Raw genomic sequence first — 24011 nt, 5'->3', positions numbered from 1 at the left:
ATTTATTATTATTTGTTAATTACTTATTCAACTTTTATACTCTTAATATTAATAACTCTCATCTTTTCATATTCATAACCTCTAAATATTTAAACTAAAACTTTAAAAATTTCTTTTGATATTCCTTCTTTTATATCTATATAAATTCAACTTCTTTATCTCATGAAACTCCTACCAAGATTATTAGGCTACATTTTTATTCTATAGTTAAAGTAGATGAAGAAGCCTCTAGAATTTTGATAGGATATGGAAGGAGTCGATAAGAACTCAGAGATACATACATCAATCTTATAAGAATAATGTCTACATTATATTTTTTTTTTAGATTTGTTTCTTTTTGTCTTTTTTTTCTCCATTAGACTTCTTAATTTAGTTTTCTATGAATGTTTTATTGCGTAAGTCTTTATTCTTATTTTGTAATTGTTACATTTTATTATTCATTACAATTTACATATATATTTTCATGAAACTTTAGTCATTCTAACATATCTATAAAAATTCACATGAAACACACGTGCGAAGCACGTCCTCAGAAACTAGTATTATAAAAAGTAATAGTTAAGATTTATTGATTCAACCGAAAAACTGAACTCATTTATTATAAATAATTACTCTACTATTTTTTAGAAGAAAGTAGTATAATTTTGATGATTCGATTCATAGATATAAACCTAGATTCATTGTTAAGAGTTTACTTAAATATATTAGCTATTATATTTATTATGCAGCCAATACTATTATATAATGCTCGCAATAATGCAGCCACATATGGTGTAATGATGCATATTATACATATGAATATATTTATCCCCAAAAAATAGAACAATTATCTTATAAATAATATTTGATTATTTCAACACTTATGCAAAGAAATCAGTATATAATGTATACTGATGTTTCCTTGGATTTTTCAAAAAATAAATTCCATTTCTATACACATATAGTTGATTAGTAATACATTTTCTATTTAATATATTTAAATCATTACTTTACCAAATCAGCTGGATTTAATTTTTTAGTTTTATCTTAATTAACAACTGCCACGTAGATTTTTATTCATTAAGGGTTTGGATAGAAATATATAAAAACCAGTCCTTTCAATGCATAGATATATATAGAGAAAATTTCACAGACAGAAATCAAAACGCAAAACACTTTCTCTCTCTTCACTGTTCGGAGGCCGCAATCTCTCTTGTCTCCTCCGACCCACCGCCGATTACCGGTAAGAATCCTATTATAATTTTAATTGATTATTAATTTACCGAATAATTCATATTAATAACTCAAAATTCATCCAATAACCCAATAATGGAAAAACTGTGAGAAGCAAAGGGTGGAAAGAAATGGAGTGGAAAATTAACAGAAAATAAGATTTTGCAGTGAATTGAAGCTTCCCCTGAAAAATCTTGTAGGTTCTCTCTCTACTTTATTTATATTTCCTTAACTTACTTTTCTTTCTTTGAATTGATTTGAGTGTTTCCCTTTTTCTTAAGAACTGTATTGAATTACTCTTCTTTCAGCAAGAATTGAAAATGTATTAAATTTTTTCCCTTATTGCCAAATATAGCTTCACTTAAAGGGTGTAAATGGGGGAAAAAAATCCATTCTTGGTGAATATTTTGATGTAACACTCATATGCTTTTAAGGGGCTTTTCTGTTTGATGTATGGTAGGTGAATGAAGGGAAAAAAACAGATCTTGCTTTGTTAGCTTCCTCAACTTTTGAGTTTTGAGCATGGAAGGTTGTATTTTGTAAAAGGGGTGTTTCTTGTTGTTGTAAACTAAATTATGAAATTGATTACTTTATCCAATAACAGAAGGAAAAAAAGGATCTTGATTTGGCATTACATTGAATAATCAGATTCAAAGACAAATTTTTAAGTTGGATTTAAAATGTATATATCCCAGGTGAGAGACTCTGTTGAGAATGATCAGTACCATTTGAGGTCATGGGTCACTCCGAGTGTTGTTCTCAATCCGAGTTCTAGAGCTCTCTGTTTATAGCCAAAATTGCAAAGAGAAGTGAGGTTCCAGTTCTTCAAATCTATGTTCATTTCCGTTTCCTTTTCGATTTGATATTCTGGCAATGTGATTCCGTGATTCATGGAATGGACAATCTGTTTTTTTAGAATGAAGACTAGTAAAGGAATAATAATGGTTTGCTAAATAGGTGAATCTGGGATGAAAGATGATTTGTGTGATTAAAGAAGCCTAATTGATTAATGATTTTGAATAAGTTCTGTTTAAATTATGGAACAAGTTTTATTGCAATATTAGTCTATTGAATGAGATTCAGGTAGGCATAATTGAGATACATTTGATTGCTTGTGTGATTTTATTTGCTTTCTAATATCATGTATCCATTTCCTGGAAGAAAACAAATGTGAGAATGGAGGCCGTTTATGGACAAGACCCCGAGACATCGGGTGAAGCATAGAATAGGCTAGTTTAGGTAGTGTAGGTTTTCTTTATCGAACTTCTTTTATTTTGGATTGTAATAGTTCAGATTTGTTTTAAACTCTTCTATGCACGTAAGGCGTATCTTTGTCTTTACTTTGAGAAAATGTAGAGTATAACATTTGGGATAGGTTTGTGACCTGAGAAACTGCTCCAGCCACCAAATCTGATATTGTGAGCTTGTCATTTTGTTTCAGTATTCTTCACTTACACAAACGATTGATTGTTCGGTGATGTTCAGGCAAATGAGGCGCAGTCTTGAGGTTTGGAAGATGGGCACGGTAAATTACCTGGAGGCACTGAAGCTGCAAGAGAAGCTGGCAGGTGATAGAAAAGCTCTAAAAATTACTGATACCCTATTATCTCTACAGCATCCACCGACGTATACAGTTGGCAAAAGGGAAACAGTTCATAATCTACTCATTCCTGATTCTGAGCTCAAGTCCATGGGGGCGGAACTTCACTATACGCAAAGAGGAGGTGACATTACTTTTCATGGTCCTCACCAAGCAATCTTATATCCCATTGTTTCGTTGAGAGATATTGGTTTAGGGGCTAGAATGTATGTTGAGAAGCTTGAGCTAACCATGATTGAATTGGCATCTATGTATGGTGTGAAAGCACAGGCTGGACAAAAATGTGAAACTGGTGTTTGGGTTGAGGACAGAAAGATTGGCGCGATTGGAGTTAGAATTTCATCTGGGATCACATCTCATGGATTAGCATTCAACATGGACCCTGATTTAAACTACTTTAAGCATATTGTGCCTTGTGGGATTGTCGATAAAGGTGTTACGTCTTTGAAGAATGAGACAGATGTAGAGCTTCCTGCTGAAGATGTGATACAGGAGCAGTTGATCGCTTGTTTTGTAAGAATATTTGGGTACAACGATGTTGTCTTAAAAGATAAATCTGTGTTATAATTTGATTAAGCATTAATGTTAACATATGCTGATACATTATCTGACTAATTTTTTGGATAAGTAGACATTGTTCATTCATTTGATCAGATTAGCATTGTCGACGAGTAAGCTATGATATCAAAAGCAAATTTCTTGTGCTGTACTTTGAATTTTTGACATCCTTAGTCCTGTTTATGAGGAACCTGAGTTCCTTTGACCCTATGGAGGCACAGGTGAGTCATATTTGTTGAGGACATGACAAAGCAAAACAAATTCAATATAATCCCAGAAGTAAAGTCTAAGGATGGTAAGATTAAAAGTCTTACACCTACTTTTGTGACATAGAGAGATTGTTTCTGATTGACCCTTTAACTTTCAAGTTTGAGACCAGCAATATGAACGAGCTCTAATACCGACTCAATAGGATTAAGGGATTAAATTGAAATATAAGAGAGGGCCCTAATACTTCTATTTTTTCATTATACATACTTTTGTTTGAAATCTATTTTTCTAGCTTTTTTAGATGTGAAATCATTAGTTACTATTTATAATTGATTTGTTTAATAATTCCTTTTAAATTAATAATCCACTCTCTTAATACATTGTTCATCTTAAATAAGATTTAAATCGATTTTTATAGTTTAGCATATTTCAATCCCACCCTATATGAATGGGAGGCATCATGAATTGACTACAAAAAGCTTCTTTCTCAATGTGGTTAAAAAGGACCAATCTCTTTGTGCCACACCAATTCTAAAAATGGAGTCCTATTTTAGTGTTCCTTTTTTCATTTCTTCTTTTAACTTTTTTGGTCCATTATATATAATAATATTAATAATCAGATTTATAATTCATAAAGCATTTTAAAGGGTAAATTAATCTTTGATATATTTTTAATGTATAAATTCAAAGTTTTAAAAAAAATTAAAATAAGCATTCATTCTATGCTTATGTTCCTAATAGTTTTTTTTTGTGGTGAAGTCATTTTATTTAGTCATTTACAAATTAAAATTGAAAAAAACTTATGAGTCGTGCAAAAATTATATATACTTGAAATATTAGAAAGTTGGAGGAGTCTTGCGTATTTTATAAATACATGATCCTGCAATAAATTTATAATAAAGTAATATATTTAATTGTTTATTTCTCGGATATGTTGATAATAGTGACGCATATAAATTTCTTGTTATGTTATTAGTGATATGATTGAGCATAATAATACAGTTGAGATAAAAAAAATAATAGATCATATTTTTTTAAATAAGAAATAATATTTCTTATGTTCCTATTGTACAAAGTAGGAATGTGCATTCGGTTTTTTGGTTTGGTTTTGCACTATTTATTTGGATTTTTCCAATTTTTGATTTTTGTAAAAGTGTAATCCAATTCAAAATAAATTTTGTTTGGTTTGATTTTCCTCTATTCGGTTAGAGTTTTCTCGATTTGATTATTCGATTATGTCAATACCTAATAACATAACTAATGTAACAATATTGAATCCCTTAATGTACTTTCTAACATAAACCACAAGTAAAACTTAAAACACAATACTTATAACTATACCTATTATAGATGTTCAAATATAAAATATTGACGTAATCATCATGAAAGGCAATAACAAAAAATGGACAAAAGATGGTCGACTCTAATTTAATTATAACCTATATATATATATATATATATATATTCAGTTTTCTCAGTTTTTATTTTTTTAAAATTCGAAACTACACCAAAAAATCAAATAAAACAATTTAATAATTCAAAACTAATCCGAAAAATCAAAAAATTAATCCAAATGAAAATTTGGTTTAATTTGATTTTGGTTATTCGATTTAATCTGAATAATGCACACCCTAATTCAAAGTAACAATATTTCGGATGCTCATTGTTGTTCAAAATGATTTTGAAAATGAGAATTTAAGGAGCAAAAGAATAATAAAAGATTATGGATTTTACATTTGTCTTATTGATATTGATTTTATATATTTCCTTATGCAATTTTTTCTCTCGGTACGCCTATTAGGAAAGAAATCATAAAAGCTAAAACAAGTTATATTCTATAAAATAATATTTAAGATTTGTTGGTTTACCCGAAAGACTAAATTCATTAGTTGTAAATAATTATTTTTTAGAAGGAAGTATAATTTTGATGGTTCCACTAATAAATATAAACCTAGATTCATTATTAAGAGTTTACCTAGAAATATTAGCTATCACATGTATGTCAGTATATTTTTTATTTTTTATTCGATGTTCGATTAAATTTAAATTTAAATCGAAAAATCTTATAAATAAAACACTTTCTAACAAAATCGAGACTATTATTATCTAATACTTTGCAATAGTGCAGCCACATCTGAGATAAGGATGCATATTATTATATATAAAACAATATTAATTATTCCGACAATTATGCAAAGAAATCTATATGTTAAATGCATGACTACGCACACTAAAGAAAAATTAGAGTTAAACATTACAAGTGTATCGAAAACCAATGAGAAAGTCATAAAGTATTGCAATTAAGATCTTATGTCCATAAAATAAGCATGCAAAAAACTGAAAATATTTTTTTTTAAAAATTCACCTATTATCTTCAATTTTTTCTATACAAAAATTAAAATGTGATAAATTCATTGCCGAAAAAAGAAAGTACAATGTATACTGATGTTTCCTTCGATTTTTCAAAAAAAAAAAATCCATTTCTATACACATATAGTTGATTCGTAATACATTTTCTATTTAATATAATATTAAATCATGACTTTATCAAATCAGACCACACACCAATAATTTAATTTCAGTTGGATTTAATTTTTATCGTAATTAACAACTGCTACGTGGATTTTTATTTTATTTTTCTCAAGGGTTTGGATAGAAATATATATAAACAAGTTTTTCGATATTATATATAGAGAAAATTTCACAGACAGAAATCAAAACCCAAAAACACTTTCTCTCTCTTCACTGTTCGGAGGCCGCAATCTCTCTCGTCTCCTCCGACCCACCTGTCGATTACCGGTAAGAACCCTATTCTACTTGCCGGTTGGCTTACTGTACCAATTTCGGCTTTTTAATTTTTTGATTGACTAATTTGTGAGTAATTGTCTATTTTTTGCCATGTTTTATTCTTTTTTCTTTTAAATCTTGCTTTATGTGTATATTCACTTCAGAATTGTTAGTTGATTGTGATGATATTACTGTTCTTTGGATTCTTAGATTTAGGGTTAGGTAAATGGGTTTTCTACCGCCGTTAAGATCGCCTTACTTACTGGGTTTTTGTTGAATCGAGCAAGATGTTGTCTTTTCTGATTTGGGTGTTGTGAAAGTTTTGGTTCTTGAGGTGAAATTTGGGCAACTTTTGGTGGTTGTTACTTTGATTGTATGGGAATTTTGGTTCGGGTTTAGTATTTGATTTTGTGTGCATAGGTTGGATTTTTTGTGGGTTTTAATTTCTTTTTCTAACATGAAATCTTGAATGTGATCTTGTTGGTTATCTTGGGTTTATGTGTTGTGCTTGATGGTGGAATGGAATGGAACATATAACGATGATTACTTTAAAACTGAGAATGTTTAGGCTTTTTTGCAGGTGAAGAATTGAAGGGTTTCTACTGTTTGATTAGATGGGGAAGGGTTCGAAGAATGGTGCGCTCTTCAAAGACAAGGCGAAAAATCGCGTTGATGATCTGCAGGGTATGTTCATGAACCTGCAATCTGCAAGGAAAGAAAGTCGAACTCATGATGCTGGGGTGCTTGAAGAGCAGGTCCACCAGATGCTTCGTGAGTGGAAAGCTGAGCTCAATGAGCCTTCCCCTGCCTCTTCTTTGCAGGCAAGAACCAACCTTATGTCCCTTTAGGTGTGTGTGTGAAGTGGGTGTAGTTTCCTTTACTGTCCACAATGTCCATGTTGTGATATTGGCCAGTACACATCAGTCTTAAATTAATGTGATCAAATTTTGATATTTCTATGTCGACCTGCATGTTTTTTTATCTGAGTGTGTTTGTAATGTTTAATGTTATGTTTGATTGAAGTATCTTGAACAAATGCTTACAAATTTTTGGATATATTACACGTGCAAATTTGAATCACTTGAAGAGTAATTGTGTCGGTCTCCATTATGGTGTAATTGTTTGCAATCATGGGAGCTAGTGTTTTAAGTATATTTCTGTGTTCAAGCCTTTGATTATAGTTTTAATGCACATGAAGTCGTAGCATTTATCTTAATACATGGTGCGCAGGGAGGAAGCCGTATCTCATCAGACCTCTATAGGCTGCTGCATGGTGAGGAGGAAGATGATGCTACCAGTGCATTAGCTGCTCCTAAGCCTGAGCCTGATTCTCAAAAACAAGATGTTACTGGTTTCCAGGAGGTAATTATTTTCCTTGAGATTATCTTGTTCATGCGATGGACACTTGACCGTTATTGTTTTTAACAGAATGAACCTTCTCAGAATCCATTTTAGAATACGGTTGGTTGGTTATTCATCTTAGGAGTTTCAATTTTATTGTAGTTCGTGTATTGCTAGACTCTCCATCTTTGTTTTATTTGACCCAGTCTCCATCTTTTATTTTCCCAGCTTAATTAATAGTTGACTTTTTGTTGCAAATAGATTAAAAATAAAAAAATGTGAGCTGAAATCATTGGTTGTTGCGATTTTGATAGCTGAGAATGTGAAAGAGAAATATTGCTAATGCTAGCTGATGCTATATGCGTTGGATCCGTGTAGGGATGGTATTGTATTATTTTGGGATGCAGTGGTTGATGCGAGACACTCAGAGATGTGTTATGCTGCTGGTTAGTTAGAAGCAAGGGATGATACCATAGGGTGGGAGGTTGTGCTCGTCTAGGTCTTATGTGGGTTGTATGGAGAGAGAAATAGGTGAGCGTTAGATGAAATTGAAATGATGTTGTACATTCGAGGAATAGCCTTTTGTCTTTGATTGCTCTTTTGTGCACCCTTAAATTCCTATTTGTATAGACGACTGGGTGTCACTTGAAGAGAATCATATTATTTTGTAGAGTCTCTGCCTTTTGGTATACCTTTTGTATGCGGCGGAGCTTTTACAATGTAAGTAACATTATTTACCTTATCAACAGAAAAGTGATCTCTTGATATGTGATATACTTTTTTTTCTTGTCCTGGTAGACCATAGTGTGGAATTCCATTGTATTTATTGATCGTATATTCTTGTAGAGTAGGTGCTTAATTTGGTTTATCTGAAACATGTTAGTTTCCTTGTAAATTGAATCTAATTTTTGTTATATAAGTTTTTCTCCACTTTTGCCTTAGTTTCTTCGATCTATTGCCCCCTGGAAGCTTGCAGACAAGAGTGTACATGGTTTGGTTTGGATGGGTTTTCCTCTATAAGGAAACCAAACCTATTAAGTCGGGTTTTCAAATGTTATAACCAAACCAAACCAATTAAGTTGGTCTTTCATCTCTTGGGTTCTGGTCCCAGAAGGCGCTTTTGGAAGTATCTCAAAATTTGGACACTGTGAATGTTATTCAGTTTTCCTTAGTCCCTCATTACACATTAATCAATCAATCAATCAACTGTCGCACCAAATTAGTTAGGGCCAGTTAACATCCTTTGTATCCATTCTGCTATATTCAAAGGATCAGCATAGCTAGACTATTTTCCTGTTGGCCTTGAACCCATCAGGTTTTTTTCCTTTAATCCTGGCTGGGACCAGTTGTGCTTTGCAAAGTTCACAAAGGCTGAGTTCTCTCTCTGTTACATTTGTTGAATAAATTTATTCGTACCATTTGCTGGTTGTGTCTAATTCCTTTTTGCTTAAAGGACTCAAGATAGTAGTTGACTAGTGACAGCTTTAAATCTTCAATCTTCTTTTTGATATAGCTGGCTTGGTATTGTGGACTCGTAAATGCTTTCCTCCAAATTGTGTCCTCATAATGTATTGTGTCATGACTGACCATCTTGTTGAAGTTTTACTTCTTGCTTCAATTTGATAATCCGTTTGCCGGCATTTTCTTTTTCTAGCCTCATTCTCCAATAATGTCACTTCTTGTAGAGGAGACTTCTTGACCGTCCTTTTTCAACTAGCTTTTCTTTTGAATTCTTTTTTCTCAAATCAGTTTCACCCATTAATTTTATCAATGAATCCTCATTAGTTAAGTGATGTGTTTTCTGCAGGGTTTCAATGCAACCCCGGTGATGCAGGAACAAGGTTACCAGTTGGTTGATGAATGCAAAAATACGCCTTTAGCCGTCAATAATGCAGGGATTAACAACCAAGGCGTTGCAACACAATTAGATTACCATTCTTTTGATCTGCAGCAAGATTTCGATCAGTTTGGATTTGATGCTTTAAATCTCTGTCTAGAGGAGAATTTGTCTCCTATTCAGATTAGCCCTCCACCCTCTGCTTTCCTGGGACCTAAATGTGCACTTTGGGATTGTCCTCGACCTGCGATGGGGTCAGATTGGTGCCAGAAGTCTCATGACTACTGCAGTGACTATCATGCTGCTCTTGCCCCTAATGAAGGCTATCTTGGAAGGCCTCCAGTTGTTCGACCAATGGGTGTTGGCTTAAAGGATAGTTTACTTTTCCAAGCTCTAAGTGCTAAAGCACACGGGAAAGATGTTGGGGTTCCAGAATGTAGGGGTGCTGCCACTGCAAAGTCCCCCTGGAATGCACCAGGTTAGTGTGCTAAGACAGTTCTGTATTTCTGATTGCTGAATGTCGTGCACCAGATCAGTTTGTTCTTGTTTTGTTTTACTTGTAAAATCTGATATCGATTCGTTTGCTTGTGCTTCTGCAGAGCTCTTTGACCTTGAAGTTGTTGAGGGTGAAACAATCAGGGAATGGCTTTTCTTTGATAAGCCTCGAAGAGCATTTGAAAGTGGAAACAGAAAGCAGAGGTCACTGCCAGATTATAACGGGCGGGGTTGGCATGAGTCTAGGAAGCAAGTGATAAATGATTATGGAGGGCTGAAGAGATCCTACTATATGGATCCACAGCCGATGAAAAATCTGGAATGGCATTTGTATGAATATGAGATCAACAAGTATGATGCATGGGCCTTGTACAGATTGGAGCTGAAACTTGTTGATGGGAAGAAGAGTCCAAAAGGGAAAGTAATGAATGAATCAGTTGCTGATTTGCAAAAGCAAATGGGAAGGCTCTCTGCTGATATTCCTTTGGAGAACAAGCGCTCTGCTAAAGGCAGAGGAAAGGCCAACTCAAAGGATGTTGTTACTAACGGGCCTCCTGCTCCAAATCAAACTGTTCCCTCTATTGAAGGGTTTGATTATGTGGCTGGTGCACCTTTCCCTGATTATCTTGTTGATAATATAGGTGGCTACTACATAACGTAGACTGGATTAGCAGTTGGATGCTTTTAAAATATGTTGCATTTTGTCTGTGTATTATACATCACTCTCATCCTTGACTCAACCTCCAGTGGTGGCTGGAGTCAAACGGAGGTTCTTGTTTCCTTCTTATAAGGTGGAGGCATCTGTGGAACCCCCTCCTGTTGCCGTAGGTACATTTGTCAATACATCATTGTCATCTAAAAGTGTTGTTACAGTCTAACCTCGAAGCATTTTTAACTGCTTGAAGATGAGGTGGATAATCCCTGTTTACTTGTTCAGTTAACTTTACATATCAGCCAAGTTATGAAAGTGACTGCAGTTAATGGTTTTTGTGTCTGGATTCAGTGACGACAAGGAATGATCATACTGATCTGCCTCTGTTTTCACCTGACTTTCATCGTAGTTATGACTTACATAGGAATGACAGTTTCATATGCATGGTTTGAGAGTTCTACCCGGTGTGCAACTTCGCACTAGTAAGTGAAATGCTTATAAATTGGTAATATGTTGGATTATTTTTGGTGTATAAAGTATCCATGGATGTGATAAAGTAAATGAAGTAACGTCTTTTATCGACAGTAAAGACATGATTAACTACAACAGATAGTAGGTTTTATCATTTCCGAAAAGAGACCAACTTATCTTTCGACGGATTCTGTTATGCCCATTTAGGAAGCAACCGAGCCAAAAATTAGAAATAGAGTCCAATTAGGATCTTGCGCTGTCTTGGTAATAGCAACATGGCTTGAAATAACTAAAAGCTCCTCCTTGTCAAAAATTTATGTGCCAAGGCATAGGGACAAACAAGGATATCTTTATGACCATCTGTCAATGTTAGATAGTAATTCAATATTACATTTCTATTTTGGAAAAAAAAATAATGAATGGTTTTTAATAGAACGATACAATACTACTATGAAGTTCAGTAAATGCTACAACTAAATGGTAGATAAAATAATACTTCGAAATCTACTCTCTGATCACTTATGATTTACGAAGATGTTTCTGTTCATCAAATCGTTTATCAGTCACATAATTTACGTCAAATTCTTCTCTATTCCAAAAAAAATAATACGTGTAAATAGTCAACCTCAAGAGCAGTATTTAATTTGAAATAATTTATAACATATCACTTATTTACATGTGTTTTTTGATTTTTTTAGAAAAAAATAATTTCTAGCTTCAATTAAAACCAAAAAATAAGAAGCTATTGATTTCGCTTGTTCAACCAAACGTGACGCTACCATTTTCGTTATGACAAATGGTTCATTGGATTTATTGCCCTAATAATTACATTAGTTTTTCTTAACCAACTTGTGTATCCATCTTTATATTTGAACCAAGTTTCCTATCGATGATGGTACATAGCACAGGCATGAATAAGTTGTTGATTATTAGTAAGCTTTGAATATTAGTTGCCCTGGTTGAAATCTACTAGATCATATGGAGTAAAATTCAATCTCACACGACCTGTAATAGCACATTCATAATATAATTCACGTTAATCTATTTCAAATTATTTGAACATAGAAAGCCTGTCACACATGGAGCTTATTTATCAAACCCAAGAGGCTTTTGCAACTTCAAGTACAACTTTAGTAATGAAACATAGAAATATCAACAGAACTAACATCAAAGCTAAAGTCGGCTTTAGATCATCTCAGGCTACTGCCTACACAACTAAAGCAGAGTCACTAGAACCTAAGAACCATCATCGTCTTCAAGGTTGTTCACACGTTCGCACTCGTCAATCCATTCACTGTATCTGTAAGTTTTCAGAAAAAAGAGTATGAGAGGGATAGGGGTACGAAGGAAGGAAAGCAGGACACAAAGCAATGCCAGATGAACTTACATGTCAATGGCCTCTGTCAGTGCTGCAGGATAAAAAAGTAAAAACTGTTAGCCAAACAATGACACTATTACTAAGAAGCTATTCTATGAAGCATGTAACGCTCATCTAAAAGATTATGTCGTAAGAGATGGGGGCATTTTTATCATTTATTTTAGATTTGTAACACGCCTCTATCTACTCCATTATGCAGGCTAAGGACAGAATAATGTGCTAAAACAAACTTGAAACAATTATATGCAGCTTGTCCTCTTGTCCTTTTGATAACTAAAAAATCCCAACAGCACAGCTCAAAAATTTGTAGGTATTGATTAGCCCATGGAGCATATCTTATCTTGTATTCTTTATCTTACACAAGGCGTTAGAGCACATCTTGTACTCTTTTATCTTACAGAAGCACAACATGCAGATAACTAAAATTGAACATAATAATTGATTTGATCATAAAAAACAATGAGGTAGAACATAAAAGGAAAATATCTTTAGTTTCTTTTTCCATCTTTTTGAGTTGGTCCCTCCCATGTTTTATGTTGTCAAACCAATTGAACCATCTTTTTCAAAATGAATCAGATTCAGTGAAACAATAAATAAATTAATAAATGAGAAATCACTAGATATATACCTGTAACAGTGGTGCTGAAGCTCTCTTGACAAATCCTGCAATTTGCCTCCCCAATCAAGTTCTTTATATCACTGGAAAACAGGCAAGTGCAAACATGAGCATTGACAGATTAAATAAATGTCCAACAATAATTAAATGGTAGTACACATTTTAGCTGCGTTACTGGACTTATTTATCTGACCCATAGAGGAAGACACAGCTTATTCCTCAGCTACTTTTGGCTGCAGTAAGGATGAGCTTCATGATTTTGATTCGTGTGTGTGTGTGTTTATAATTATCAAGCACCTTCAGCAGGGACTATAGCTCACCCTTATTGGACTTGGGAGTTATTACCCACTTCTACAAGTATACCTCCATAGAATGCACTAATTCCAAGAGGGGTATTTTGATGTGCACAAATCAAACCCCAAGGAAAAGTATTGATATTCTTCTAAGGAAGTCTAAGTGACAGGATCTAGCAAGGAAAGGGAAGTATATAAAGGTAAACACGTAGTGGCATCCAATCACAATTACATATCCTTCTATCTTTTACCCACATAAAAAATGTCTAAAATGGTGCACATGAAAGAATGGAAAAGCCGATCTAGCTGATGGATATGCAGGAAATAACTCGGGACACAGAAATGCTAATGTAATTAACTTACATGCGACATTCGACACTGGTGCCATGGCTACAGAAAGGACAACTGAAGACAGTGTCAAGTTTGTCCATTCTTTTCTTTGGAGGCGGCTTTGATTTCGACTTCCTCTTTCCCATAGCTCAAGCAACTGTAAAACACAAAATTAGGAACACATATCAGCAACAAGAAGCCAAGGCAAATTATTAATGTTGAGTGTGACACTTATAGCTTCTTCTGCACCCTGTTTTAACTGGTTCCATCTCAGTGAATAATAACACCATCAAATTTGAGTTACTTTACTTCATTGCACCATGATAGGAACAAATCAGATGCTAGCAACTACGCCGACCTTACATAGCATTAACTATTTTGCAAAAAAAAGTAAAATATTCAAACCAGAAGAAACGAAGAATTAAGAGACACATTTGCATGTTCATACACAATCTCACTTTCAAGCGCACATACTTCGGTTCCAAAATTAGTTATTGTATCTTATCCCAGGGAATTACTTGTGCCACCTATACGACCTTCTTCCTTTTGTCCACATGTTTCATAAAATAAGGAAAGCTGTAAGCCAGTACTTGTGTTCTTATCTAACTAAAGATTCAGTAACTACCAAGGGGATGACACATCAAACAAGTATGGATACGTATTCCTAAGCAATAAATAACCCCTCAAATAATCAATTAGGTATGAACTTCAAAACTGGATACGAGCACTCGCAACATGATGCAACTTAAGATCACAGAATATACAATCGAACTTTAATCAAAAACTTGCTCCACTCAAAAATAGAGGTACGTTGGACCATAAACAGCATGAAACTTCCGAATATTTCCTTGAAACATTCCAAGAGGCAATAAGTGAAATACAATAACGTTAAATCAAGTGCCATTAAATAATCATACACCATATTTGGGAACACAAAGTCGACCAAATCTCCAATCAACGGATTCTCTATGATAACACAAATAACAGAAGGCAATTCCGTACTCAACCCAGAATTCATCAATAACTCAAAGCGGTAAAATTTCCCAAAATACAAAAACCTAGAGTTCAACTGAACAATTATTTCTAGCGATTCATATAAAGCATCAGGATTCTTAAATAGACATGATTTAGGGAAATTCTGAAAGCAGAATCATGGAATATCAACAATTCTTTCATTTCAGCCATAGCAAGAGATTATATACCTGATAAAGAACAGAGATTGATATCGCTTTTTCGTTATCTGCGAAAAAAAGATTGAAATTTTACGAGAAAATTCTATGAAGAGAGAGAGAGAGTATTTATATATATATAGTCCAAAGAATATACTAAAACCTTAGTATGTACAATTTCGGAAAGACAACTGTTTTTGGATAGTCTCAAATAACATACTATATATTTTATATAAGAGATTCAAAAAAGGAAAAAAAAATAATAGAGATATTAACATCCGAAATTATTATTAAAATAATAAAGGAATTCTGAATATTTCGTGTTACTTTCGGAAACGCAAATAACATATATTAAAGTGGATTTAAAGAAAGAAAATAAAAATAACAAATTCAAACATACATATAGAGGAAATCTTTAAAACATACAGAAAAAAAAACTAACGAATATTTATATAATTTCCTGATTTAAATAATTTATATTGAAATAAATGTAAAAAATGAAATATAATAAAATCATATAAATAATTATAAAATTAAAATTGTACATAAAAAGAAAATGATAAACATTTATTTAAAACAAATATTTATTAAAGTTAGATGGCTAACCTTTTTCCTTTTATAGCTAGGTTTATACCATGTAATTTCTAATATCGATACGAATTTTTCGCATAATAATTAGAAATACAATATGCATTGTCCTTCTATTTTTTTTTCTTTAAATTTTTTATCTAGAAGTTTATCGTAATAATCATATAGTAATGTTTCTCCCTATATATAAAAATGGAAAAAGTTGGGAGCTATATGTACGTTCAATTATCATGAATTTTTGCCATAATTTTTTTTCCTAGCTACTATTTGAGTTTTATCTTCAAGATCTTTTTTGAAATGATATGTGTTGAAAATATATTATATACATATAAATTCACTTTTTTTAATCGATATGATTATGTATATTTAAAACTTCAAATATATTCATCATTTTGATCAAAATAGAATGTCCATAATTTGTTTCAATCATACAATCCTTCGATACTTATTTATTTCGTGGTTAGGACTAACTAGATCTATTGGTCTAGTATTAGAATGTATTTTAATGCATATTTAATTCTTCTTTAATTAAAACGACAATAATATAATCGATATAATTTAACAAGTAAAATCTACAGAGATAGAGTGTAGGTAGACCTCATCACTACCTCATGAAGGTAATGAAGTTGTTTCCACTCTCAACTCGACTGCATCCAAAGTACAAAAGGAAGAAAATAGTGTAGAGTAAAATGTAGCAACTACCAACATAAGATACCAAAAAAGAAACAAGAATAACAAAATTATGCGATGATAGCAAACACAACAAATCACAGACGATGATAGGTATGATGGTTAATTAGATGACTTGTTTAATTTTACTAAACAAAATTTATTTTATGTACAATTAAATTGTATTGTGATATAATTTATAACATGATAATTGATAACGTAATTTCATATCTAGATCAAAGAATTGGAAAAAAAATGAGAGGTATCATTTAAACCGGTAGGTATGACGTGGGTTAAATTATTTTTATCTTTTATATATATATATATATATATATATATATATATATATATATATGAGACACGTGTCGGGTGATTTTGTTGTTATAAATTAGATGACTTTGTTATCCTAAATAATGCATGAGTAACTTTGTTGCGTTTCACCTTTAACTAGAGGTTTCGATTTTGAGCCCTGAATGGAAATAAATTTATTAGGAGAGCTACTCCAAATTTGACATGTAATATGCAATGTATATTTAATTAAAACTCTAATATACACTTTAAACACTGAGTAGATAACCTAAAAAAAGAACTTTATTGAGTTATTTCCTTTTAGTTGAAAGACCATTTAAGGAACTTACTCAATAGATTCATGATTTATGTGACTTAGAAAGATTTTCAAACTTAATAACATGAGACACTTCATTTTCTTTGTTAATGATTTTTCCAGAATGACGTGGTTCTATTTTCAAGCCTATCATATTTGTTCACGTTACTTACCTAAATTGATATGACAACTAATTTCAGCAAGATTACGATAATATTCTTATATAATCTCATAATGAGGTAAAAAATGATGAAATATACGTAGATACTATTCATTTTTTAGTGAAAAAAAAAACTATTTTTAACAAATAAATGAATAGTAGAAAAGTTGCTAACACACTCAAAGTTAACCGAGATGAAATAGATTAAGCCCACATCCTCTTGTTTCATAACTTATTGGGAAGGGCGATTCCTAGGCTGATTTGGGCCGTCCAAAATCACGGGTTAATTTGGGCTGCAAATATGGCCCATCAGTAAATCATATCATGCACGGGCCATTAAATTATGAGAAAATTGTATATAATAGCAAACTAATAACCTAAAATAAATGGAGTAGCTAGCGTTTGATTTAATTGTGCTCAATAGTAAACGTTTGCGAAACATTTCCAGGCGCCTCTCTCCCAAATATCTCGCTCGCCACTCTCCTCCAATCTCTCGCTCGCTTCCTCACTTTTTATACAAACACAAGTATATAAAAATTGTTTCTAATTGTATAAAGCAGAGAAAATTATATAAAGACATATATTTTTGTTCCCCTCTCTCCCCTCTTCCAGATCTCGCTCGCCACTCTCCCAAATCTCGCTCGCCACCCTCGCCTTTCTCACTTATAAAACAGAAGCGAAATGTATAAATTGCGTTTCTGTTTGTATAAAGCGTGAGAAAATTGTATATACACATGCAAGTACATATATTTTCGTCCTATAAACTTATAATTATACAATAAAAATACTCCCCTGCCCAGTTTCTTTTGCCTTTCTCTCTTTCTCGTTTTATACAATTCGATTCAATTGTATATTCTTTGTCAAGTCTCTTTTGTCTTTCTCTCTTTCTCATTTTATACAAATTCAAATTGTATATAATCGTTTTGTACACTTATAATAATACAATTCGTTTTATACACTTCGTTTTTATACATTTCTCTGCCCAAGTGTCTTTCTCTTTCTTGTGTTATACACTTCGTTTTATACAATTTGCTTCAACTGTATATGTATAGCGAATTATACATTTTCTATGTTTGCTATGGAGCGCAATTATACAAACTTTGTTATAACATACAAATATGAATTTTTTATTTGTTATATGTGAAAGTTGCCCTTAAATTATTCATGGGTCGGACACGGGTCACTTAAATTTGGGCCAATTTTGATTGTAATAAACTTATGATTATTTTGCTTGTGCCAATATAGTTCGAATGCGGACGATCAATAATAGTGAACTCGCGATAAAAGTAACCTTTGATTTTCTTGTTTATTAATATGTTGAAGTATATTGTATATATATTTAGGTTGTTTGTGCTATATAAATATTTATAATATAATTTGTATTAAATAAAAAGTTCACATTATATATTGTAAACTAGAAATATCATAGTTAAAAGTTTATTTACTGACAAATTTAGAAGACAGAAAGAAACATGAAAGTGATACTTGAATTTTTGGATAGAGATGAGTGATATTTTAGTAATTGATGTTAAAACAAACGTTATTAACAAGACTTAAATGTATAGGTTAGACAGGGAATTTTATATATATTTTTTTAATATGTCAATGATCAACAATATATTCATATTCATATCAGAGTATTAATTAGATAAGGATCGTTCCACTGTCTCATACTCTCAATAACTGTGAAATCTTGACATTAAATATTATAATAGTCATACTGATTAGCTAATTTTTTTTAGTGAGAAATAGTACTCGTTTTTTTCCTCGCAAAAGTTTCTTTAAGATAGACTTAATTAAGTGGGAAAAAGAGAACTTGCTTTAGATGCGTTCAATAGGGAGAAAAAAGAAATAGAAGATGTTTTTCAACTTTTTTTAATTTTATTGATAAAAGATTTTGAAATATATTTAGTCTAAGAAAATAAAATTATTTTAAAATGAGGAAAAATGACTTTTTTAGTTAAGAAAATAAATTTATTTATATTCTCACACCTCCTATCCCTACCTTCACCTTTAAATTCATAATATCTATCTAAGTTATCTATTAAATATTTATTGAATAATACTTTTTACTTATGTATCAAATACAACGTACTAATAAGAGAGAGTTGCTAGAATGATAAGAACCCTAACTTTCTAATACTAAAATAGTAAAATTCAAATTATCAAGAATGCAAAAAAAAAAAAAGGGGGGGGGGGGGATAGAAAATCATAGAAAGGGGTAAAAGAAAAACTAAAATAGAAGTAAAAACAGAAGGGGTGTGGGAAAATATAAAACTTATAATTTTACCCTTATTTTATTATTACAAAATTAATGAAAGAAAAGGGACTACAGTGTAAGATATTGTATATTGATTGATAACTGAGTTATTATAAAATTTTCGGAATAATAAAAGATATACTTTGGATTGTGTGTGGAAAATGAAAAAACTTATTCTCAAAACTTTATAACTTTAAAGTTTAATAAGTTGAAAAGGAAACTAAATAATCAAATTTAATTTTGATTTTAATTCACAAGGAAATTCGACTTTGTCACACTTGTTTATTTTCATGTATCAATATTCAAGAACACAATTTTATTCTTTTTTTTACTTGGCATAGTTTGACTTTTATTTTAAATAAAAACTACATAATCTTAAAAAAATAAATAGTCATTATACCACCAATTAATAACTAGTGATTAAATGCTTTTTATAATATAGTAAAAATAAGGTTAAATGATTAGTAATAGTTAATTACTATTTCGTTTCTCATGATGCACACTTTTATGGTCGCTGTCAATCACGTTTCTTAGCATTTAAATTGTCAGAGACAAATATATATAGATATAGAATTATAGAAACAAATAAAATTGAATAAAGTTAGGCTGAGCATTCTTAATCTCTTGCCAACCACTTCATCGTCGGAATTTTATGGCAAAACAAGAATAAATTAATTAAAAAAAATATTTAATTAATGTTCTTTTGATTTTAGTAAGGCGATCAACTAATTCAAGATAATTATAACTCTCACGGAGAGTTCGATCCTGACATGAATGGTGGCGGCATTCTTAATTAACACATGCAATTCGGATGGGAAACACAAAAAATGTGTGTCCAGTGGCGGAAGGATAAGTAACGCGTAAGAACTTGTCCTTGAGAGGGAAACAACACCTAGAAATGACTGCTAATACCCCGTAGGCTGAGGAGCAAAAGGAGCAATCCGTTCAAGGAGGGGCTCGCGTCTGATTAGCCAGTTTGTGAGGCATAGCTTACCAAGGCGATGATCAGTAGCTGATCCGAGAGGATGATCAGCTACAGTGGGACTGGGGTCGTATATGGATTCTACTTTCTACTATATGATAAATGGGAATAACCACGCAACTGGTCGACATGTGATCTTTAAAAATAATTTTGAGGACAGTATGATCGTTAAAAAAGTAACATATACTATTTACAAATTACATTAAAAAAAATATAAGAAATCAGAACAATAAACACAAAGCATATAAACAGTTTGATTGATTCTCGAAATTTTATTTGTATACTTCAATTGGGATAGAGGGAGTAATGCATATTATTTTTAAAAAATTAAATCATTGTAATTAACAACTCCAATATAAATCTGAATTAAATCTTCAAATTTTATCTGTATCACATAAATTAAGATATAAAAAATAATATCTATTAGACCCGTACTAGCACGGACACACTCCTATATCTAGTAGTATGGCTAAAGTTCGGTATATATCTACAATCATCGATTAATTAAGACGTGAGTAGATAAAATCATCTACTATTTTATTTTTATATTTAATAAGTGAAAGTTTGGTGGTACAACGAAGGGTATTTAATAATTGCTTGGTCATTTAATTAATTAATTGAGGAATTAAGATTATTTTATCATTTTATAGAATAGAGGAAACGAGTTTTCTTCTCTATAAATACATTGGCTAAATGATAAGAACATACCAAGTAAAAACAAAGAGAGAAAAAAAAAATGTCTAGCATGGCTGATAAATGGGAGGAACTTAGTGGGAAAAACAAATGGGAGGGGCTATTAAACCCATTGGATGTTGATCTTCGTAGATACATCATTCAATATGGAGAATTAGCTCATGTAACTTATGACACTTTCATTACAGAAAAAGCATCGAAATATGCAGGAGCTAGTAGATACTCGATGGAAAATCTTTTCTCTAAGGCTGGCCTTGATCCATCAAAGTATCGCGTAACTAAATATTTCTATGCTACCTCATCTATTCCACTCCCTGATGCTTTCATAACGAAATCATTGTCAAGGGAAGCATGGAGTAAGGAATCAAATTTTATGGGATATATTGCTGTGGCTACTGATGAGGGTAAAGTTTCACTAGGAAGAAGAGATATTGTTATTGCTTGGAGAGGAACAATTCAGACTCTGGAGTGGGTTAATGACCTCCAGTTTTTACTAATTCCAGCACCAGAAGTATTTGGTAAAGGAGGTTTACTTCCTTTAACCCAACCATTGGTGCATCATGGCTTCTACAACATTTATACATCAGAAAGTGAACGATCAAAGTTTAATAAAACTAGTGCTAGAGACCAGGTACATTTTAAATTCGGACTGTTTAAAGTTTATGATCATCTCATTATAAATTAGTAAAAATATTCGCGTTTTCAGGTCCTTGAAGAAGTGAAAAGATTGGTTGAGGAATACAAGGACGACGAGGTGAGTATAACAGTGGCTGGACATAGCCTAGGTGCGTCACTTGCAACTCTAAATGCAGTTGACATAGCGTTCAATGGAATCAATAAAACAAGTGAAGGCAAAGAGTTTCCAGTGACAGCTTTTGTATTTGCAAGTCCTAAAGTTGGAGATCTCAATTTTGTGAACACATTTAACAAATTGAAAAACCTTCACATCATGAGAATTGATAATTTATTAGATATTGTACCAAAATACCCACCGATTGGGTATTTCGACGTTGGGCAGGAGATAATAATTGACACCACAAAATCCCCTTATTTGAAATTGAATCCTGGGGACCCACACACTAGGCATAATTTGGAAGGTTATTTGCACGGAATCGATGGTACGCAAGGAATCGGACCTTTAGATGGTTTTAAACTAGAGGTGAATCGCGATTTGGCACTAGTAAACAGGATATGGGACATTCTAAAAGATGAACATTTGGTACCTGGAGCTTGGTGGGTCGAGAAGCACAATGGGATGGTTCAGCAAGAAAATGGAAAATGGATTCTCATGGATCACGAGGAGTATGAGTTGTGAGAGATTTATGATTTGATTTTACATGTTGTTTTTAATTTATTTCTTTTTCATTTAATGTTTTAATAAAACCGTTTCTTGAGCTTGAGAAAAAGAACCTTATATATATCTATATGTATGGTTACTCTAATTAATATTATAAGGAAAATGAGTGTGTACGCTTAAAGCTGTAAGGAGCCACAGCGGGGCGATAAAGCTTATTGTCAATCTATTTACTATATATATATATCAACATGTTTTCTTTCGTGTCTTAGTTTAGTTGTGGTTTGGGATAATCTATTATTATAAGCTTGGTTGATTGAAGGACGTTGTTATATTTAAATACACTTTTAAAAATTTGTTCAAATACCGATAGTCGATTGAAATTAACTTATTTTAAATGTTTTTAAGTCAAAGTATTTGAATGAACTTGTACAATATTTATAAGCACTTGTTTTACACACAAGTCACAATTTATAATTTATAACTTATTAATACTAGTTTGGTTTATAAGTCAAAAAATTGAAGTTAATTCAAATAGACTCTTATTATATTAAAAAGTATTTTTTTAAAAGCGTTTTTGGATCAAATACAAATTACTTATAACTAAAAAATACTATTTTTAAAAAGTAGCATAGAAACAAAATACAATAAACTGATTTTAAAATTTTGGCAAACAAGCTATAAGATTTCTTGAAGTTTATTATTTTTCAAGTAATTAGTGCGCTACAAAATAATTTATTTCCACCAAAAGTCTTCCAAAAAGGAAAAGCATTTATCATGCATATCGACGATACTATTAAATGTATTATAAGGACTCATTTCAAATTAAATTATTTGAAATTATATTGATTTGAAGGTGAAAATTCTATTGGGTCAAAGCCTCTATTTTTTGTAATGATATTTAATTTTTATCTTTTACCATTTAAATAATAAAAAATGACTGAAATAACTCTATCAATAAAAACAAAAATAAATTCGCAAGTTGCTCAAGTCTCAAAGATTGACAGGATTGGGGAAGAATAAGAGGAAAAGATGAAGGCTCTATAAATGGAGGAGATTTATTCTGCAAAAAAAAAAAAGATCGAAAGATAGTTACTGAATTATGTATAATAAGCTAAACAACAAAAAAATAAGAGTTGGTAAAAATATTTTAAAAGGGAGAAATTTAAATCGTATGACAATAGAGGCATAAGTCTAGAATGTTATGCTTATATCCTAAGAAGTCTGTCATCATAAGTTTAGTTTTAGAACGTTACGGTTTATCCTAAGAAGTTCATACTCTATAACTTATGTCATATATATAATTTATTATAATGGAATGATATACGTTAAAAGGTTCATAGTCTATAGTATAAATTATGTCAATATAAGATGCAACTTAATTCATGTAAAATTTAATGTTGATAGAAAAATTCATTCAAATTCAGAACTTATAGAGTTGTGTCTTCAGATTGCATAATAATTTATTCCTACAAAGTTTTTATCGTTTAAATTATATATAAAAGCAAAATATGTCATATATTAACTTGTAAGAGTTTTTTGGCCATACTTTTTAATCAAACGACCAACATAGGCAACAATTAAAGCTATTATTTATATTTAAAGGAATAAGGATGACAATCAAAGGCTACTGGATGCTATTGGTTGAAACTTAATTTTAATTAGGTATAGTTCTATTTTGCAATTATAATTTTGGAGGCAAAGATAAGACTATCTACTTCCTATATATGCTGGTACTGAATTTTGGGATTAATACAATACCCAGACTTTATCGGAAAATTGAATCGAAAAAAATAATAAAAAACTACTCAA

At 31.7% G+C, this 24011-nt stretch overlaps 4 protein-coding genes across 11 annotated transcripts; 3 read left to right on the top strand and 1 right to left on the bottom strand.

The window, feature by feature from the left end:
• The first annotated feature begins 1105 nt into the window (after positions 1 to 1105).
• LOC107011130 (octanoyltransferase LIP2, mitochondrial-like) lies at positions 1106 to 3521 on the top strand. Of its 6 annotated transcripts, XM_027914981.1 has the most exons (4): positions 1110 to 1222; positions 1328 to 1408; positions 1908 to 2021; positions 2698 to 3521. In XM_027914981.1, the coding sequence occupies exon 4, from the start codon at positions 2702 to 2704 to the stop codon at positions 3377 to 3379; it is 678 nt and encodes a 225-aa protein (XP_027770782.1). In that variant the 5' UTR covers positions 1110 to 1222; positions 1328 to 1408; positions 1908 to 2021; positions 2698 to 2701; the 3' UTR covers positions 3380 to 3521. The 6 variants fall into 6 exon arrangements, with proteins under 6 accessions (XP_015065981.1, XP_027770782.1, XP_015065979.1 ...); XM_015210493.2 differs by lacking the exon at positions 1908 to 2021 and having other exon boundaries at positions 2698 to 3467; XM_015210496.2 differs by lacking the exon at positions 1328 to 1408 and having other exon boundaries at positions 1116 to 1222.
• A 2756-nt stretch (positions 3522 to 6277) lies between these two features.
• LOC107011129 (transcription factor VOZ1-like) lies at positions 6278 to 11034 on the top strand. 2 transcript variants are annotated; one of them, XM_015210488.2, is made up of 5 exons: positions 6278 to 6379; positions 6948 to 7188; positions 7598 to 7729; positions 9516 to 10023; positions 10145 to 11034. In XM_015210488.2, exons 2-5 carry the CDS (start codon positions 6982 to 6984, stop codon positions 10699 to 10701), a joined length of 1404 nt encoding a protein of 467 aa, XP_015065974.1. In that variant the 5' UTR covers positions 6278 to 6379; positions 6948 to 6981; the 3' UTR covers positions 10702 to 11034. The 2 variants fall into 2 exon arrangements, with proteins under 2 accessions (XP_015065974.1, XP_015065975.1); XM_015210489.2 differs by having other exon boundaries at positions 6936 to 7188.
• Positions 11035 to 12152: 1118 nt separating this feature from the next.
• LOC107010358 (transcription elongation factor 1 homolog) lies at positions 12153 to 15151 on the bottom strand. Of its 2 annotated transcripts, XM_015209636.2 has the most exons (6): positions 15113 to 15151; positions 14983 to 15020; positions 13814 to 13937; positions 13170 to 13240; positions 12551 to 12572; positions 12153 to 12463 (listed from the first exon to the last, which is right to left on the bottom strand). In XM_015209636.2, the coding sequence occupies exons 3-6, from the start codon at positions 13924 to 13926 to the stop codon at positions 12400 to 12402; spliced, it is 270 nt and encodes an 89-aa protein (XP_015065122.1). In that variant the 5' UTR covers positions 13927 to 13937; positions 14983 to 15020; positions 15113 to 15151; the 3' UTR covers positions 12153 to 12399. The 2 variants fall into 2 exon arrangements, with proteins under 2 accessions (XP_015065122.1, XP_015065121.1); XM_015209635.2 differs by having other exon boundaries at positions 12172 to 12463; positions 14983 to 15121.
• Positions 15152 to 20906: 5755 nt separating this feature from the next.
• Positions 20907 to 22461, top strand: LOC107008667 (phospholipase A1-IIgamma-like). Its single transcript, XM_015207800.2, has 2 exons — positions 20907 to 21536; positions 21612 to 22461. The coding sequence occupies exons 1-2, from the start codon at positions 20949 to 20951 to the stop codon at positions 22218 to 22220; spliced, it is 1197 nt and encodes a 398-aa protein (XP_015063286.1). The 5' UTR covers positions 20907 to 20948; the 3' UTR covers positions 22221 to 22461.
• Positions 22462 to 24011: the final 1550 nt, after the last annotated feature.

Source organism: Solanum pennellii, chromosome 2, assembly GCF_001406875.1.
Source record: "Solanum pennellii chromosome 2, SPENNV200".
Classification (NCBI taxonomy): domain Eukaryota; kingdom Viridiplantae; phylum Streptophyta; class Magnoliopsida; order Solanales; family Solanaceae; genus Solanum; species Solanum pennellii.
The sequence above is the reverse complement of the archived record's forward strand: the minus strand, read 5'-3'. Positions and strand labels throughout refer to the sequence as shown.

What these genes read in the sequence shown, in the direction of transcription:
- LOC107011130 (XM_027914981.1), top strand. Translation starts at nt 2,702, where the DNA reads ATGAGGCGCAGTCTTGAGGTTTGGAAGATGGGCACGGTAAATTACCTG.
- LOC107011129 (XM_015210488.2), top strand. Translation starts at nt 6,982, where the DNA reads ATGGGGAAGGGTTCGAAGAATGGTGCGCTCTTCAAAGACAAGGCGAAA. An exon ending in CCCCTGCCTCTTCTTTGCAG is followed by an intron (nt 7,189 to 7,597) that starts GCAAGAACCAAC and finishes CATGGTGCGCAG; the next exon opens with GGAGGAAGCCGTATCTCATC. An exon ending in GTCCCCCTGGAATGCACCAG is followed by an intron (nt 10,024 to 10,144) that starts GTTAGTGTGCTA and finishes GTGCTTCTGCAG; the next exon opens with AGCTCTTTGACCTTGAAGTT.
- LOC107010358 (XM_015209636.2), bottom strand. Translation starts at nt 13,926, where the DNA reads ATGGGAAAGAGGAAGTCGAAATCAAAGCCGCCTCCAAAGAAAAGAATG. An exon ending in ACCAGTGTCGAATGTCGCAT is followed by an intron (nt 13,241 to 13,813) that starts GTAAGTTAATTA and finishes CCTGTTTTCCAG; the next exon opens with TGATATAAAGAACTTGATTG. An exon ending in CTGACAGAGGCCATTGACAT is followed by an intron (nt 12,464 to 12,550) that starts GTAAGTTCATCT and finishes GAAAACTTACAG; the next exon opens with ATACAGTGAATGGATTGACG.
- LOC107008667 (XM_015207800.2), top strand. Translation starts at nt 20,949, where the DNA reads ATGTCTAGCATGGCTGATAAATGGGAGGAACTTAGTGGGAAAAACAAA. An exon ending in AAACTAGTGCTAGAGACCAG is followed by an intron (nt 21,537 to 21,611) that starts GTACATTTTAAA and finishes TCGCGTTTTCAG; the next exon opens with GTCCTTGAAGAAGTGAAAAG.